Source organism: Hyperoodon ampullatus (assembly GCF_949752795.1).
Source record: "Hyperoodon ampullatus genome assembly, chromosome: 15".
NCBI lineage: Eukaryota > Metazoa > Chordata > Mammalia > Artiodactyla > Ziphiidae > Hyperoodon > Hyperoodon ampullatus.
In genome coordinates, this window is record NC_136928.1 from 80,579,564 (window position 1) to 80,598,551 (window position 18,988).

General features: G+C 52.6%; 1 protein-coding gene across 5 annotated transcripts in view; it reads right to left on the reverse strand.

Moving 5' to 3' along the window:
* GREB1 (growth regulating estrogen receptor binding 1) overlaps nt 1-18,988 on the reverse strand; it is a gene marked incomplete at both ends in the record, with an annotated part of 69,096 nt that overhangs the window by 38,835 nt on the left and 11,273 nt on the right. For all 5 annotated transcript variants that reach the window (XM_079721526.1, XM_079721525.1, XM_079721524.1 and 2 more), the window contains 9 exons: nt 186-314; nt 1,030-1,158; nt 2,233-2,583; nt 5,387-5,572; nt 8,108-8,263; nt 8,742-8,855; nt 12,531-12,659; nt 14,024-14,167; nt 16,532-16,714. In XM_079721526.1, the coding sequence (XP_079577652.1) occupies nt 186-314; nt 1,030-1,158; nt 2,233-2,583; nt 5,387-5,572; nt 8,108-8,263; nt 8,742-8,855; nt 12,531-12,659; nt 14,024-14,167; nt 16,532-16,714 (1,521 nt within the window). The remainder of the gene's footprint in view (nt 1-185; nt 315-1,029; nt 1,159-2,232; nt 2,584-5,386; nt 5,573-8,107; nt 8,264-8,741; nt 8,856-12,530; nt 12,660-14,023; nt 14,168-16,531; nt 16,715-18,988) is intronic.

Below are 18,988 nucleotides of genomic sequence, written 5' to 3' on the forward strand. Positions count from 1 at the left end.
AGGGTAAAATGAGACTGTTATCATCAAAGACTAAAATTAAAATTAGATATTAGGTCTACTCGATTCTAAGGAGACGCCCTGCCCGCTGGAGGTGCCTCTAACTTTGCTTCCTTGCAGCCCCTGGGGGCCCTGGATGCTGCCTCAGCAGCCCAGAGCTTGGTCACCAGCGCCCCAGCATCACTCACTTGTGCATACCGGTGTCCCGCTGACATCTAGGGATGCTGATTTGGTGACAGAGGAGGCAGTAAGTGAGGAAGAAATCTGGCCTTGATTTTCCTGATGAAATTTGTCCAGCAAAATATCAATGTCGCCCTCTGCCCAAAACAGAGAGAATAACAGAAATGGGTTTTCCGTCTCAGGGAAACTCGGCAAGCATCTATTGAACACCCGCTATGTATCAGGCACTGTCCTGGGCCTGGGGCACCAGAGATAGGGTGGCCCATCCTGTCAAGGAGCCCACAGCCCAGGAAGGCAGATGTGCTAAAGAAAATTACATTATGACCCAGAAGGTGCCAGGACAGAAACAAAGAAGAGCAAGATGCCAAAGGTCAGGAGGTAGGTAGGGGTCTGGGCACATCTGGAGAAGGAGGGGCCAGCAAGAGTTTCTGGGAGGAAATGGGGTGAGTCTTGTAGGGTGAGTGGCCAGGAAAAGAAGGGAGACGGGCACTCAAGGCATAGGGCACACAGAATGAGGCACAGAGAATACACTTCTCCAGTGAGAAGCTTTAAGCAACACAGAGGGGGAGGCAGGAGGGTGATGGACAGAGCCGGAGAGGTATGGAGAACCAGGCACAAGGCCCTTGTGTGCCCCCAAAGGACAGAAACCACAAAGCCGCCACCTAGAGAACCCACAGCCAGAGCAGGAAACAGCCAGCCAGAGACCCCACAGATGGAAGGGCTGCCCACACATGTAAATCCAGGCCAGCCTCAGCAGGTCACGGGGGAGGGGCTCCATCCTCTGAGACGACCTTGCCCTTTGTGTCTTTCTCATCAATTTATGAAGTTGCACCTGTCTCACTACAAGCCTACCTGGACAGAGGGTGCTAAAAAAGGCTCCCAGAGAGTCCACTTTCCCCGTAACCAGCTCATAATTGACTTCTTTCTGGTACTCGGCAGGGGTGAGAAGGCTCTCAGAAAGAATCCGGGCTTGGTATTTTCCTGGAAAATAAACAACAATTTGGGCTGGGCCCTCTGCTTAGAATTAGCACGTGAGCTCCTCGATGGCAGGGTCTGTGCTTGAATCTCTTTCTCCCTCCATCCCGTAAGCCCAGCACCACGCCTGGCTAAGAGCAGGGCTTCCTGCTGGTGAAATGAATAAAGGGTACACACACACCCCGGCCCAGTTTAGTAGTTGGGATAATAAGAGGGAAATCCCCGAGTATGGGCTTTGGAACCTGACTCTCTCCCCACTTAACTAGCTGTGTAACCTAGGCTGACCCAGTTTCCTCATCTGGAATTCGTGGCTAAAAGTACCATCGACTTCACAGAACTACTGTGAGGATAAAACAAGCCAATGTTTATAAAATATTCAGCCCAGTGCCTGACACAGCAGGGGCTCGAGGTTTATTACTAAAGATATCACTGAAATCAATGTAAAGAATTTATTAAAAACGCAGGTGTTTAAGATGAAGGGATGCCAAGAGATCACTGGGATGCTGCATAGTTACCGCAATGCTCCATCCCCGCCCCCCTCCTGGGACATTCTGCACTGTGTGATGTCTGTCTCCCCACCAGAACGCACGCTCCAGGAAAGCAGGGACATCACTCCTGTGTCCCCAGCCCCCAGAACAGTGACTGCACGTAGTAGGGCTTCAACACGTTTTTATAATTAATTAGCTACTTCGTTCGTTAACCCACACAAGAAAGCCATTATTATTTTTTTTTTCATCTCCATTAGGTAGTTGAAGCAGCTGAGGGCCAGAGTCATTAAACCACAGGCCAGCAGGTGCACGGGGGAGCCAGGTTTTCCCTGCATGTATGCAGATCCAAACCTGCCCCCAGTCTCTCTAGAGAAACGGGAACGGCTCACCTTCTATGCCAGGAGGAATGGAATTTTTCCCGAAGCGCACTCTTCAGGGCACACCAGGGGCTACTGTGCGCTAACAGCTGTTACTGACCCGCGCAGCTGCAAACCCGGGGCCACGGGAGGCAAAAGGGGGCAACGGCAAAGGAGGGCTTCTGGGCATCACCGGACTGCCCTCCCGGCAGCCCAGCGGTGGGGCCCGGCCTCACCAGTGACAGCGATGCAGGAGTCGATGGCGGCGCTCCGGCAGGCGCGGATGATCACCACGTAGTTGGTCTTGGCCAGCTTGCCTTCGATGAGCAGGCGGAACATCTCGGAGAGGCCCTCGGCCAGGGAGTAGGTGCACTCGATGATGTGCACGCTGTCGTTGCAGGAGCTGGCGGCCAGGCCGGCCAGCCAGGGCAGCTGCGCCGAGGTGACGGGCGCCACGGCCCCAGGCGCCGGCGGGACGGGCTGCGGTGGTGCCTGCTGGTACTGCCGGATCTCCGTCAGGTGCGACTCCCGCCAGGAGCGCAGGAAGATCTGCTCCAGGTCCTCCATCAGGGGCACCTGGTCCGCCGCTGGCAACGACAAGGCGGGCGGAAGGGGCTTCAGCACCTGCCCCACGCGGCAGCTTCACACCAATATAACCGGGGCCGTGCTGGGGAAATGCGTGTAAACGAACTCGCAAATAACACAACCTAAATGATTAACGTTAAACGGTATGCGAGACAGCTGGGAAACAGAGGGAGGTGATAAAAGCAGCCCTCATCTCACCATCCTAACAGAACCACGACGATCTTTGTATGTTTCTCCATCTTTTTTTTTTCTTTTTTTTTTTTTGCGGTACGCGGGCCTCTCACTGTTGCGGCCTCTCCCGTTGCGGAGCACAGGCTCCGGACGCGCAGGCTCAGCGGCCATGGCTCACGGGCCCAGCCGCTCCGCGGCATGTGGGACCCTCCCGGCCCGGGGCACAAACCCGCGTCCCCTGCACCGGCAGGCGGACTCTCAACCACTGCACCACCAGGGAAGCCCCTCTCCATCTTTTTTTTTTTCCCACGTGCAGGTTTTACATCGTTATAATGAGTGCGGGCCTATGACTTCAAGGCGTGTCTGCTTCCCTCACCATCACGCCACAACCATGCTTGCATGATGTTTACGGCTTTCATAAACAGCACTATTAACGGGCACTGTTAACGTGGGGGCACCACCACGGACTGAGCAATGCTGATCTACTGTTGACCCCGGTACTGCTTCCAGATAAGCACAGTTGTAAATACTTCTGCAACACACAGCTTTATGTATAGGACATTCCTTAGCCTAAATGCTCTAAGTTGGGCTTACAGAGCCAACTAATACATGTCATCAGACTGTCTCCAGAGGGTTTAAATGTCTCAACGTACCAGGACACTAACGACACACGATATCACTGGTTCTACTGCACCCTTAGCTCCACTGGATAGCATCGTTTGGGTTGTTATCACCAGTTTAGTTGAGAAAAGCATCACTTGTTTAATGTGTTAATTTTGCATCTCTTTGATGACTAGTGAGATTGAGTACCTTCAATGTTTTCTTCCCTACGGGTATTTTCTGGTTGATGTGTCAAATTTTCATATTTGGGTGAGCTGGAGGAAAGAGCACCACGCTTCGATTTAGAAGACGTGTCCTCACCCAGCTCCACCAGCTGTGCAGCCTTGAGCTGTCTAAGCTTGAGCAAGAGTGGTACCCTGGGCAAAGGAGGTGTTGATGGAGAAGGTGGGCAAGGTTGGATTCAGGATGAAGCCGGGCTTACTGATGGATTGGATGTGGATTGTAAGAGTGAGAAAGAGAAACACATGCACATTTTCACAGATTCCGGAGAGTCCTAAGCAGCACCCTCGAGGGTTCCTCCCTACCTGCTCCATCTCCATCTCCCCCGGGTCCCTGAATACTGAGTGTCCCAGGGCTCAAACCTTAGCACTTTCCTCCATCCACCACCCCTCCCAGTCTCTCATCCAGCCTCACAGCTTTAATATAGATCATCACTGAGCCCGTGTTTCCTAAATTTATACCTATAGCTGCAATGTCTCCCTGGGGCTCAAGACCTGCACATCCAAATCCTTGACTCGGCCCACTTGGCTGCCCCACCAGCAGCTCAAACTTGAAACTGCCAAGACAGGACTTTTGCTCATCCTCCAGCGCCATGGCTCACCTGGTTGCTCAGGCCAAAATGCAAGTGAAATCTTTCCCTCACGTCCCTCAGACAGACAGCCCACCATCCTGACCTTCAGAATCTCTCCCCTGTGGCTGTTAGTGGTCCAAGCCACCACCTGCCTTCACTGGGACAACTGCACCATCTGGCCACACATGGCAGCCCATGTGGTCTTCTTGAAATGAAAGTCAGATCTTATCTGTCCCCTGCCCAAAACATTGCGGTGGTGCTATGGACTGAACTGTGTCCCCCTCAAATTCGTATGTTGAAGTATTAACCCCCAATACAACTTATTTAGTGATAGGGCCTTTAAAGAAGTAGCTAAGTGAGGTCAGAAGGGTGGGGCCCTAAGCCAGTAGGACTGGTGGCACTATAAGAAGAGGAAGCGACACCAGAGCCCACCCTCTGTCCCCACACACATGCCCAGAGGGGGATACAGTGAGAAGGCAGCCGTCTGCAAGCCAGGAAGAGAGGCCTCACTAGAACCCAACCTTGCGGCCACCCTCATCTTGGATTTCCAGCCTCCAGAACTGTGAGAAGATACATTTCTGAGGTTTAAGCACTCAGTCTGTAGTATTTTGTTATGGCAGCCTGAGCAGACAAATACAAATTGTTTCTCAATGTGTCTAAAATATGAACCCTTGACCTTAGCCTGAGGCCCTACCCTCACTGTCATGCTCTCACTCTGCAGCCGCCCTGGCTCCCACTGACCTGGGGCTCCATGCTCCAGCCCCGCCTGCCGCCCACCCCTGCCTCCCTCAGATCTTCCTAAGGCTGGATCCTTCTCATCACTCGGGTCTCGACCCAAACGCCATCTCCTCACAGAGGCCTTTTCTGACAACCTGAAACAACCGCACAATCACATACCCCACCTCCCTCTGCTTCTTTTCCACTTGTTTACTGTTTCTCTCTCCCACTCGGATACAATCTCCTTGAGGGCAAAGCCATTGTTTTCTTCCTGCTGTATCTCTGTGCCTAGAAGGGCAGGGAAATCATTTTTGAATTCTCACTGTAGACTTTGACCTACTTTAAGGCCTCCCCAGCCCCTCGGGGTGGAGACCACTGCAGTGACCGGATAGCAGAGGCGGTCTTCACAAGGGTTCCAAGGGAGGGTCAGCGATCAAGGCTTGTGCGATTCCCGCCTTTAGCGATTATTCCACCAGTGGTTCCCACAAAATAGGAGGGAGACTCACCCAGCTGGACGAGATAGTAGACGGTCAGCAGGAGCTGCATCTCCTCGGAGATGGGCTGTATCGTGGAGGCCCCATACTGTCCATACGCTCTGGAGATGGACTGGGAGTTCTGGTAGCACGTGTACAGGAGAGGGCTCACGACGACATCGTTCAGGTTCCCACAGAGGTAAGGGAAGTGCCCGTGGCCTGGGGGAGGAGAAACAGCACCCGCTTGGCCCCTGGCCTCGGGCACAAGGCGTGGTCCCCACATGTGGGCAGTCTCTGAATGAGAGGGAGTGAAAACAGGCAGGCCAGTTGCACCTGGGGTAACTCAAGTGCTCCTTTCCAAGGAAATCTTGAACTCCCAGCCCTTGCCAATTTGTGCACCTGCTCTGAGAACAGACAGGGGCTGTAGCATTTGCTTGTTCGTTTAGTCCAATCCCATATTTTACAGCCAAGCAAGCTCAGGCCCAGAGGGAACTGCCAAAGCTGAACAGCCATTGCCTGTGCTGCTCCTTTGGCTCTGACTCTAGAAATTTCACGCGGGCAATGCCTACCAGATCTTTGCCAGGCCTGCGCCAGCCCGAGTCTCCCCAGCTCCCCATGTTGGATTCTGCCTCCCAGTGTCCTAGAACTCTCTGACAAGCTGAGTTAGGAAAATAAATCACTGTACAGACCAGAGACTCCGAATACTGACAGAACTTGACAAATGCTTTAGCGAACGTTACAAGATTAATTCTGATGGCAACTCTCAGAGGGGGGACAGCCCAGGCCTGTTCCAAATCGCCTTTGCACCATTTATTAACTATGTGACCCTCCGCGAGAAGCTTAACTTCCCTAAGCCTCAGTCTCCACCTTTGCAGAATGGGGTGGAGAAAATCGAGCCCTCGTGTGGTTGCTGAGATGATCAAATGTGGTTCAGTGTGGGTGTGGCATCTTGTGCTCAGTGTGCTATTCACCAAACACACACTTAGTAGATGCCTGCCATGTGCTATGTACAGGCCTCACACTCGGCTCTGGGGGAAGATCTGGGGACTGGGACACAGTTCACGTCCTCCAGGGAATTGATTCCCAGACCTGAGGGTGCATGAGCGTCCCCTGAAAGGCTTCCTAAAACACAGGCTGCTGGGCCCCACCACAGAGCTTCTGATTCGGATTCTGGGATGGGCCTGGGAATTCACACCTCTACTGAGGTCCCAGGTGATGCTGGCTTTGCTGGTCCAGGGACCACAATTTGGGTAGCATTGTTCACAAACATTATGGTTTATAAGAGGCAACGTAAAGAATTACCATTAAAAGAAGGATGTGAAATTTGTCATGAAAGAGGCACAGAGAAGCTACAACGGGGCCCAGATAAAAGGGAATCTGAGGGGCTTCCCTGGTGGTGCAGTGGTTAAGAATCCGCCTGCCAATGCAGGGGACACGGGTTCAAGCCCTGGGCCAGGAAGATCCCACATGCCGCAGAGCGACTAAACCCGTGCGCCACAACTACTGAGCCTGCGCTCTAGAGCCTGCGAGCCACAACTACTGAAGCCCGCATGCCTAGAGCCCGTGCTCTGCAACAAAAGAAGCCACCGCAATGAGAAGCCTGCGCACCGCAATGAAGAGCAGCCCCCGCTCGCTGCAACGAGCCTCACGCCCAGTTCAAAACCCAGTCCTGCACCCTTCTTCCTGAATATCCTGTCCATTTTTGGGGGGGCATAAAGAAAGGAGTACCCTCTCCTATTTCGTAATTAAGAGTAAGATGCCTCCCCACTTTCCTACCACCCTCTCTCCTCTACTACAAACATGATACCAAGTAGTGTTCACTCTACTCAGTACTCTGTAATGACCTATACGAGAAAAGAATCTAAAAAAGAGTGCATATATGTATATGTACAACTGATTCACTTTGCTGTACACCTAAAACTAACACAACATTGTAAATCAACTAGACTCCTATAAAAATTTTTTAAAAGTTTATGCCATCTAATAACAGAAAAAATAAAAATAAAAAATAAAATAAAATAAATGAAAAAAACCCCCAGTCTGCCCTTATTTAAGAAGGACCTGAATGTGTGAGTGTGTGTGTGTGTGTGTGTGTGTGTGTGTGTGTGAGTCCGTGCCAGCCCACGGTACTGGCCAGCACCATCATCAAACAAGCCCTGCCGAATCCTCACGTTTCAAGGGCTCCCGCTTCATTAGGAAGGAATTTCTTTAGTTGAGCCACAAACTGACCTCCAACCACGTACGTAAGCCCACAAAATAGAGGTCAAATCTGGTCTTGTTTCATGCTTCTGCCTGGTGACCATGGCTATCTTTGCCCAAAGTCAGATTTCATGGCCCCAAAATACTAGTGGTCACAGGACAACCCGCCAGACCGGGGGCCTGACAAATCGGCAAGGGGCTGACGATCCATCTCTCACCCATGGTGCTCAGCCCTGGGCCTGGTGCCATAGCAGGAGCCGAGTGAGGCTGAGAGAGGGACTGACTAAAGGAACAAATGAACAAGCAAATGGTCGTCATGGGACAGGATCGTCTCACTTGGGCTCATCGTAGAAAACGGTGACAAGCTCTGAAACTCTGGTGCCTGATCAGGGGCTACCCCAGTGACCAGTCTGCTTGGTTCTCTCATTGCCCCAGAAAGGATTTTAGAGCTTTCCCAGGAGGACCCCTTGGTGTGGAGTCAGACTGGGAGGACGTGTCATGTTGCCTGTTTCTCGTGCGTTCCCTGGGCTCCCCGACTTCCACCACACGTCACACTGCTGTACTTGCCTTTAAAGATCACTGGCTTGGCCTTGCATATTTTCAGCAAGTTGTCGGGAACGGACACTGGTTCTCCGGAGGCCACAACGGGAAAGGTGACTGAAGCCGGTCCCACCAAGCCAACCTGGGGCATGCAGGTCACGCCTGTGCTCTCTAGGGACACGCCGAGAGCATTAGGAAGACACGTCAGACAAAGCATCCACCTCCGGCAGACCTGATGTCAGGCTGGCCAACACATCTGCTACCACTTGACCAGTTCCCTGCTTATGGGAGCATCCAAGTCCAGGAGTCACAGATTCCCGAGGTCAAAAGCATCTTAAAGGTCACTGGGTCTCCCTTCCCCACCAAACAACCGAGTCTCCTCCTCTCAATATCCCTGCCAAGTGACAGGCAAGCCTTTTAAAAAATTCCTCTAGGATCAGAGAAGTCAATACTGTACATGGATCCTGGGCTTTGTTAAGCAAGTCTAATGTACGAGAAAGAGAATCTTTTGTTATACCCAAGTCTGCCTCCCTAGAACTTTCTCACCAATACACACAAAAGCACATGTAAACGCACACACACACCACCAGCAGCATCACCACCGCTAGGACCTAAGCCTTGGACTTGGGGCAAGGATTTCGTCACTTACCATACTTAGCTCTGTTCCCACCACCCTGGGGGCAGCCACCATCCGCAGCTGATGGAGATTCTGGAGACCATCCTTTGTGGCGTTTCTTGGGGGGCCCGGAGTTTGATAAGATACCTAGACCACATTCAGAGCATGGATTAGGCTGCCACCAGGGAGGAGCTTCAACGTTCCCCTGAAGTGGAGCACACTTACTTGTAGTTTTTTAAATCACAGTTTCACAGTGGATTTTAGCATCTAGTGAAGTATCTAGGCTTAAAGGAAATATCCCATCGACCTTCGTAAATGTTTTATTCCAAAGCTGTGCAAGTATCTAAGCTTTAGCTCTCCGAGCATTACCTCCTTCATCTTTACAGGGGGATAATAAAACCCGCTCTGAAAGGTGGTTTGATCAGGACTAAAGAGAATATATGTAAAGCACAGAGTCTGGGTCCAATAAATGATAGCCACCGAGACCCACAGCACCATCATCAGCTACACATTCCAGTAAAGTAATACGTGTTTCTGTAGACAAGCTGCAGCTGCGTTCAACTTACCGCCACAGTTTCACCACTTGGGGGCAGTACCGATCCACCGGTGCACCTCTCCCCACCCCCGGCCTCGAAAGCTAATTTCAGACTAACAAAATGATGGGGAACAGAAGCTGGTACCCACTGCTGTTAATGTCATCCCGGCCCACGGCAGGGAACAGCATGAGCATGACTCATGCTCTGTTCTTGGATTATTCAAAGTATCAAGAATTGGGTACCATATTTTTGGGGACCCATCCAACACAAAATGTCCCCTACATTTAGAGCTCCGCGTTCAACCATGACACATTAAAGTTTAAATTTTAAAACTCTCTATTCCCAGATGCAGCCCCATCCCAAGGAAACCAGAACCCCAGCATGTCCAGCTGCCTTCTGATGACCCACGAGCTCCTGGGATTCTAAACCGCACCAGGGTTGAGAACCACCGGTTTAGAGCAATGTTTCTCCAAGTCTGGCCTGAGACAAAGCTGGACAGAACCAGTGGGAGCTTGTTCAGAGTGTCTGCTCCTGGACACCCCTCAGCCTACAGAAGCAGAGCTCTGGAAGTGAAAGAAAACACTTCGTTCGCAAGCACCCTGGTTATGCTGAGGCGCACTGCAGTTTGAGAATCATGGCTTTAGAGTCTTTGAAAGGTAATCCAAAGTTATTTTCACCTCTTCTTTAGACCGATTGAAAATGAATGAAATGGAGTGAATAAAATGTTAAAAACGTGAAGTTCTTTGTTTGCAAAGAGCTTTCCAGCAGGTGGTCTCCTCTGATCCCCGCAACCTCTGAGGCAGCTTCTGCTGTGTTTGTTCCATTTAGAATCATACCTTCACCTGCCCGAATATCTGTCCTCAAGAGCCGGTAGAAGAGCTCCCACAAGGACTGAGATGCCAGATCCTCTAAAAACCACGTTAAACTACCAAAGCAGGGAGGGCGATGGGGTTGGGCCTCGGTGCTAAGGATGGAAGATCCACAGGTATTTTCTCCCTCTGGGATGCTAACAATAACCGTCTCTACGTGGACCCTAAGCTCATGACCTCTGCCAAAATGATGTCACCAGGAGCTGCCCCGTGGACCATCTATTTCTGGCCATGTGTCCTGGTAGTGGGGAGGGGGACCCTATTTGGCACTTTGGGGGAGACACGTCTTCATCATATAGCCCACTTCCTGCAGGCACTGCACATCCGGGCCCTGAGCTGGGACAACCAGAAAAAGGATCCTGCACATTTCCTAACTCCCTCCCCCACCCTATCCCCGCCCCGTCCCATAGGGGCAGCACTTCCGCTGCGAACCACTGAGCGACAGCCCCCAAGCCCTGGTTAAACACTCCTTGTAGCTTCAGAAGCAGTTTCTTAAAACTGATTCCAGCTCTCCCCGGAGCAGGCGTGAGGCACAGGACCTCCGATGCTCCAGCTGTGCCCGTAACGGTGCAATCATACTCTGCCAGCATCCATCGCGCCCTCTGGGCCAGGCTCTGCGGAGTATCTGGGCTCCCAGAAAACATGATGATGGCCCTGTTCCCAGGAACTTCATAGGCCCGACGGACACAAATGGCCGCGGAACAAAGCCTGACACCTGAGTGTCACAAGGAGGGAGCCCTCCTACAGGGAGGAGGTGACACCTGAGCTAAGCTCTGAAGGGCAGGTATAGAAGGTGGGTGGTGAGAGCCCTTCAAGGGCCTGGATGTGTGACCAGGGCATAGAGACAGGATGGAGAGGCCACTGAGCTGTACCCCATGCAGCCAGGGTACGAGTTCTTAAGTAGAAAGAGTGGGGAATGAGCGAGTTCAAAAGGTTGGTTGGGGCCAGATTCCAGAAGTTTCCAGCATCACGCTAGGGAACTGGGGCTCTATTTCTCATGCCCCTCCAAGGAAACACATTCATTCACCACAGAAGGAGCCTCAGGATGGGTCCCCAGAGCCAACCTCATCGGGCCCAGGCCGAAGGATGTCCTCTGTCCCTGCTGTCCGGGGTGGATGCACCCGGGCCTCAGTGCAGGGAGGGGAGGTACCAGCAGCACAGTCTCCCATCCCCGTCCCCAGAGGCCCAGTCCTCAGCCACTGGCCGCCCTAAATTTAGCACCTAGCTGAGAAGACACAGTCTTGGGAGGAAAAGCGGGTGCCTGCCTGGGGTTCCTCACACTGGGGAAGTTACAGGGATTTGACTCCAGAATGGACACTCTGGTCAGGACTGGGAAGGCTCAGATCCAAGTCAGAAAAGATATCGTTCCTTCAACTTAGAGGGAGACAATTCCCCCACCAGGGGAGTCCTCCGCCAGCCGTGCCGCGGAAGCAGGGAAGCCTGGCAAGCAGGCTGGTGTCTCTCTGGGCCACACTTTCCTTCTCTGTGAGACAGGTTGGACTAGACGGTTCCTGGGCCCTCTTCCAGGGATGCGCTCGGGTCCTAATATTCCACTTAGCTGTGTGCACACAGGAGGGAGGAGAGAGGTAAGACTGGCCTACTAAATGGCCCCAGGTAAGCACGGAGGGAGGGCACCGAACGTGGGGTCCCCGGACCGCTCCGACTCTTCCTCAACCCACAGCCTCTGCTCCAGCAGGAGGCCTGCTTCACCCCTTCACTCGCTTTTCTCACTCGGACCCTCACCTCCTCATCCCTCTTCCTCACTTCCTCCCATACCATCTCTAATTAATGTTTCCCCAATGGTCAGTTGCAACTCAGCTGTCACCTCCTCCAGGAAGCCCTCCCTGAAAAGACCAGCTCGGTGATGCTGTTGATGCAGGTGGCAATAATGCCGCCCCTTAGTGAGTTGCCAGCTGTGCCCTGAATTCCCATGCAGCGCCTCATCTAACCTCCAACTGCCCTCAGAGCAGAATTCTCATCTCCTGATGAGAGAATGTTTAGCCAGGAGACTTGATCCCCTGACACAGCTGGGTTTTGAATTCTTGTTCATCTGATTCTGGAGCCCCTTATCTTCCCATGACACCACACGGCCCCATTTCTCCAGAACTCTCCAGCCCTCACGATGGGCGGCCCACAATGCGACAGGTCACCCGCCCATACGGGGCTCCCACTGTGTCTTGGCAGACACACCCACCACCCAAGTCGAGGGCCGAAGCCAGGGGCCCCCCCAGCGCCAGGGCCTGAGCACAGCCCCCTGGACTCAGGAGGCACCTGCTGACCTGGCCTGACTCTCCTTCCAAGCCCCCCAATTCCAGGAGGCTCAGGGGCCTCGGCACGGGGGCTCCCCCATCCTCCCACCCCGTCACCGTCTTGACCCAGAGCAGAGTAAGGCCCCCGAACAGGACGGGCAAGGCTACCTAAGGCCGAGGGACGTGGCGCGGCGGACAGGCTGTGCTTCACCAGCGGCTGGTGCTTCGGGGAATCTTTGCCGTTGAAAACAGCCGGACCCACGGCTGCGGTTAGTGAGGCATGATCGGAGGCTGGTCCTGAGAGCAGAGAGAAAGAGGGGAGAGAGCAGGGCACTCTGTGAGCCCAGCAAGCAGGAAATGACTCTTCCTCCATTTTACAAATTAGCCGTTCACTGATGCGGCCCATCGGGGGTCAGAGCTCTTGCCAGAGTGATTCTGCGCCCTCAGAGAAAGCACAGACACACACGGACAGGCACACACGCATATGTGCACACACAGGCACACACACTCCTGCGCGTGCTTTACTGAGCACGCCTGGTGAGAGAAGGGCCAGCGGGGCCCCTGGATTCCTGGAGCACCCCTGCATCTGCTCCACCCTCCTTCCGCCTTCTTGCTCACCCTCCTGAGTTCAGGGGCATGTCAGACATGCTCAGGAAAGCAGTCAGGTTTGCCATCGCCCATATCCAGGCTGCCCACAGGGCCTGGGGCTCCCCGGGCCCGAGGAGAATTCTGGGGGCAACTGGGGGCTGTGGTCTTCTAAGTCACCCACATCAGCCAGAATGATCTGGAAGGTACTCCAGACTCAGGAGTAGCACAAAACATCTCCTGTGTTGAGGCGGCATGGTGAGGGGTTAAGGGTGGGTTCCGAAGCCAGACGACCTGTGTCTGAGCCCCAGCTCTGCTGCGTACTTGCTGTGCAACCTTCCTTAACTTACGTCACCTCCTATTGTTCTCATCTAGACAATGGAGGTAATAATAGAGCCACTGTGTGGACGACATGAGTTAACAGAAGGTCATAAGCACAAAGTATTTGCTATTACTATCATCGTACTCAATTCTTACAATCACCCTGCAGATTAGACAGAAAAGATGTTCTCCATCTGTACGGATGAGGAAACGGAGATTCAAAGAGTTCAAATGAGTGGCCCCAAATCACTTGGCTAGGAGGCAGCAGCGCTGGAACTCACACCAAGGTGTTCTGACGACAAAAGCAGTGTTCCCTCCAGCTGCCAAGGTGTGACAGGCCCCGGGTGGCCCGGGCACAGTGAGGACAACAGCAGACACCACGTGGAACGGGGGACACTGTGCCTCTGGAAGAGAGTGTGTTCCCAGCCCAGGTGCAGCCTCTTCGCTATGGATTATGAGTCACCTGGGGCAAGGGCCCGGGTCCCCTCGACAGAGCCCCTGGGCAGGAGGAATAACAACCACCAACCCACCAGAGGCTTTGGGAAGGAGGCTGCTATCTCCTTGATAATAGCTGTCGTGCTTATCAGGTCTGTTCATCATGGCAAAGGCCAAGTTCATGAACCAGAAATGCCTGTATCAACTCCTACTGCCCGTGAGATCCTATGCGAGCATCTTCGTGCCTCAATTTCCAAGTCAGAACATTGGGGAAACTAAAGCCCGCTCCCGGCACCTCCGGCGCTGCTCCATCACCTCACCTGCCTGCGGTGCTCCCAGGGGGAGGCTCGGGGTCGTCCCAGGACCAGGCTCACTGGGGAAGGGAGCCGGCAGCCCAGAGCTCTCCAGCGGTGGGAACAGAGAGCTGGAACACGCGCTGGCGGATGCCTGCCGGCTTCTGAACTCTGCGGGGAAGATGCACACATGAAAACCAGCCCACTCCTCCTCCCCAGCAGTGTGAGATGACTTCCTAGACTGGAATCTGTCCTGTAGGAGAGCCAGCTACAGAGATGACCACAACGGTGCCAAGGCCATCCTAGTCGCTTCTTCCGGGGAAGGAGGGGGTGTGACATGCCCCAGGCTCGGTGCCAAAGGTAGGGGATCCATCTGGGGGACAGCTCTTCTGCCAGGAGCAGGAACAATAGTGACCATTTGGGAAAAAGACAGAAACACATGATACAAACAAGACCTTCCATCGCCACCCTTTAAGTCCAAGGGAAGAACAGAGCTTTACTCAAAGGTAAAGGAACAGCTAATACCGTCCTCCAGCCCCTAAATCACTCTCTGTCTGGAAGATTAACCCCCAGGAGTACTTGGTCACAGCAAGTGATCAAAGGCTCTTATCTGGTCCCACAAGGGGAAGAACCACTGCCTCCCCAGGACGTAGAAAATGACAGGCGTGTATGCAGTAGGAGCTCAAGGAATATTTACTGAGCCATGCAAGAACAGGAGAGGGGCGGGAGAGGAGTGATGGGAGAGGAGTGATGGGAGAGGCCAGGGGGAGAACGTCCAGAGCCAGCCCCTCCTGAAGCCCTCGGCTCTCCTTGCAGAAGCTGGCTGGGAGATTCCAGGTGACCAGAGTGAACCTACGCAGACAAGTGAGGGACAACAGTCTGGCTCTCCCGGGCGCCTCGCGGAGACCGCTCCTAGGACACGTCCCTCCCCAGCCGTTTGTGGGGGGATGGGGGGATCTCAGAGAGTACCTGGGCCTGGGAAATCCAGCCCCTCCGTCCCTATAGCTGACTGCAGCCATGAGAATACAGGGAGAGAGAGAAGGGCAGGGTGTGGGCCTTTCCTAAAGCGGGAGGCCACTCACTTCTGCAAGGCCCCGCACCGGGAAGCTGGTCTTTCTCTTCACAGTTAACAGACTGTGGGGTGGGAAGGGGGGCTATTTGAGCTGGGTTTTCTCTAAGTCAGGGTTTCTCAACTTTGGCGCCACTGACTCTGGGTTGCACAATTCTTTGGAGGGGTGCTGCCCCAGGCACGGCACGAGTTAGCAGCATCCCTGGCCCCCACCCACGAGAGGCCAGTGGCTCTCAGCACTCAGGATGATCAACAGTGTCTCCAGACATTGACAAATATCCCCTGGGGGACAACACCACCCCCGGCTGAGAACCTTGCCCCAAATACTTGCCACAAGAAGGCACAGCACAGCGTTGGCCCTGTGTCAGCTTTGAAAGCTCCCATACAATTAGGCTGGTACTATAAACTAGATGCCCGTAGGGCAAAGTCGCGTGGTAATTTCCCAGGACTGTAGCATCTAGCTTATAGTACCAGCCTAACTGTATGGGAGCTTTCAAAGCTGACACAGGGCCAACGCTGTGCTGTGCCTTCTTGTGGCAAGTATTTGGGGCAAGGTTCTCAGCCGGGGGTGGTGTTGTCCCCCAGGGGATATTTGTCAATGTCTGGAGACACTGTTGATCATCCTGAGTGCTGAGAGCCACTGGCCTCTCGTGGGTGGGGGCCAGGGATGCTGCTAACTCGTGCCGTGCCCTATTGAGAACAGTAGGGAGGGTCCTTAAAAAACTAAAAGTAGAATTACCATATGACCCAGCAATCCCACTACTGGGCATATACCCAGAGAAAACCATAATTCAAAAAGACACTTGCACCCCAATGTTCATTGCAGCACCATTTGCAATAGCCAGGTCATGGGAACAACCTAGATGCCCATGGACAGATGAATGGATAAAGAAGATGTGGTACAGATGTACAATGGAATATTACTCAGCCATAAAAAGAAATGAAATTGGGTCATTTGTAGAGACGTGGATGGACCCAGAGACTGTCATACAGAGTGAAGTAAGTCAGAAAGAGAAAAACAAATATCGTATATTAACACATATGCGGAATCTAGAAAAATGGTACAGACGAACCATTCTGCAGGGCAGAAAGAGAGACACAGATGTAGAGAACAAACGTATGGACACCAAGGGGGGAAAGCAGGCGGAGGGGGGATGGGATGAATTGGGAGACTGGGATTGACATCTGTACGCTAATATGTATAAAATAGATAACTAATAAGAATGTGCTGTATAAAAAAATAAAATTCAAAACAAAAAAAACTTCACAGGGCTGACGTGTTGCCCGAAACCGCGTCCACCGCAGAGCAGTCTCGGTCCAGAGTTGTGCCGTCAGGCCCCTGGCTCGCTTGGAGGCGCCCCCTTCTCACGCCCCACCCCCTTCTCACGCCCCGCCCCCTTCTCACGCCCCACCCCCTTCTCACGCCCCGCCCCCTTCTCACACCCCACCCCCTTAGAGCTGCTCACCTGAGCCTTTCCAGCAAATGAGAGGCCCTTTGGTCAGAGCCCCTTGTGCGTTGCGGATCAGGTAATATTTCAAGTGTTTCTGCTTCTTGGGCTGGGTGGTCACCTTCAGGTTCATGTGACTGGAGAACTCTGTGAAGTAACAGAAGCCTTTCTTCCCACAGCCAACGCAATTCCCAGAGAAACCTGGGGAGGAAAAAGCCATGACCATCCCCAGCTTACACCAACGTCCCTCCAAGTGACACATCGCCCACTAGGCATTCACATCCTATACCACACCAGCAGGGAAGTCCACGGGGCAAAGGTCCCTCTCAGCTCCTGCTGGCCCAGAGGTCAAGATGACCTTGATGCAAACAGGAGGACCAAGTGGACTCATCGTAGAGCTGAGCCCAGGCAAGCTTGGAAGACTGAACTCGCTTAGGGGCCTATTTAAAGCCTCTGCGTCCTATGGCACAGGACAAGAACTGTCCCATTCAACTGTCTACACTGACTGATCACCTGCAATAATTTGCTGTGTCCGCATCTCCTTCAGGGCTGGCCAGTCACAGAATCTCAAAGCAATCAGACCCCTGAGGCTGAATGCATTGGGAGTCCTCTTCAGAGTCCAAAGTTCCCTCCAGGAATCAAGTAAGTTGATCCCACGAGTTGCAGAGAAGAAATCAAGAGCTCCACCATGCAAGGCCAGGGCGGTGGTGAGTGAAATCTATGGCCCCAGCAGCCGCGGAGTGGGGGCACTCGGCTAAAATGTGGTGGTCTGTGTCAGCGTCCTGCTGCCTGAGGCCAGAGGGGGCCTTTCTGGGAAATAACAGAGTTCAGCTCTGAGGCTCTGGGAAGGCTGGCTTTATAGAGGCAATGACAAAACCACCTCCCGTGAACTATTAAAATCCAGAGAACATGCTTGAAAGACCTTTACATACTATAAAGTCTATTCAAACTGGACTCAACAGAACTGTTGGTTAATACCACAGAAATGTGATGATTTAGGTTTTCTATCTGGTGACCCTTCTGGTTTAACTTCACTATCTCACAAAGGCCTTCCCTGTGACCTTGCCTCGCCCACTGGTACGTCTGGTTTCTAAGGAGCAAGGTCCTTCGGCCGGAAAGACCCTGAAGCTGAGACTAACCTATTTTATCGTGTGCTCTGGCTGACAAGTTTACAAAGGGCATTTCAACTTAGGCCAGGAGGACCATGGGGTTCTGTGCATAAGCTCTGCTCTTAAAGGGGATAATCCTGAGGCCTCTGGCTACTGTCCAAAATAACATCAGTTTCTGAAGGTTCAAAACATCTCTCCACAGAGAGAGAAGACATCTATATTACAGAAACCTTCTGGATTCTCTGACTGATTTTAAGCAAATTTAGTATTCCTTAAAAGGCACTAGAAATAAAGACAAATCTCTTGGTCTAAAAGGCAGGCACAGGTTAGTTTATCCTTCCAAACTCCTATCCCCTCTGTACCAGAGAAACAGATAAGGCACCGAAGAAATGCCAGCACCATGCTCTATGTTTACTTGTTGTTAAAGGGGCAGGGAGGAAACTGCCACGCAGAGAAATCCAACAGCCTTCTTGTCATGTACTGTCACCCAACAGGGCACTCAGCTTAACTGACACAACCGGAGAGGCTAAGTAGTTGTCCAGTGTAGATCCAGAGAGTGATGCATGGATTCTAGCATGAGAACGGAGTGTAGACCCAGAAGCATGGCCTTCAAGGCTGCCCCCAATGCCCCCCCGTCCTTGTCCCCGGCTTTATCTCCCTTTCCTCCCACTACTATGCGAATTCCCAACTGGACTTTATATTGCTGACCGTTCTTATAACTTCTTCCCTAGTGTCAGAGTTACTGAAATTTGTGTATTTTCCCCCATAAATATCGCCATGCTTCCAAAGGACTGGGAGCATGGTATGTCTGTGGGGAGGCACGGGGCACGTCTGTGCGTGTAAGTGTGTGTATACAAACTAGCGCCTGACACAGGAGAGGCTGCAAATACCGGGAGGGAAGGAGAGAGGAAACAAGATAACTATCAAAGTGAACACTTAGCACCTCCGCATACATTTCGATAGGCTTTTGTTTTCTAATGTTTTAATGTTTCTAATGTTTTCTAACTTTATCATCTAATGTTTTTATTTATTCTTGGGCCTCCAACCTGGGCACCTGGAGATAAACAGCTCAACTGCCATCTAAGAATGAGGCCCTGAGAAAACTTCCACGCTCCCTGGAAGGGATTCTGACCCTGAGGGTTGAAAAGATGATGAACAAGAAACAGAACTGCAAAACCAAGGATGCTCAGAGTGCTTCACCAAGGCCAGCGCTGCCATCCCTTTCCAGAAATAGCTAAATAGCTTACAGGCCTTTTGTCCTGTGAGAACTGTGGACTGTGGGACCATGGCTCCATTCCAGAAGCAGGGAGGGGTGCCACCGACGAGAAGGGGCTCCTCCTCGCGGTTCAGAAATAAAAGTGGAAAC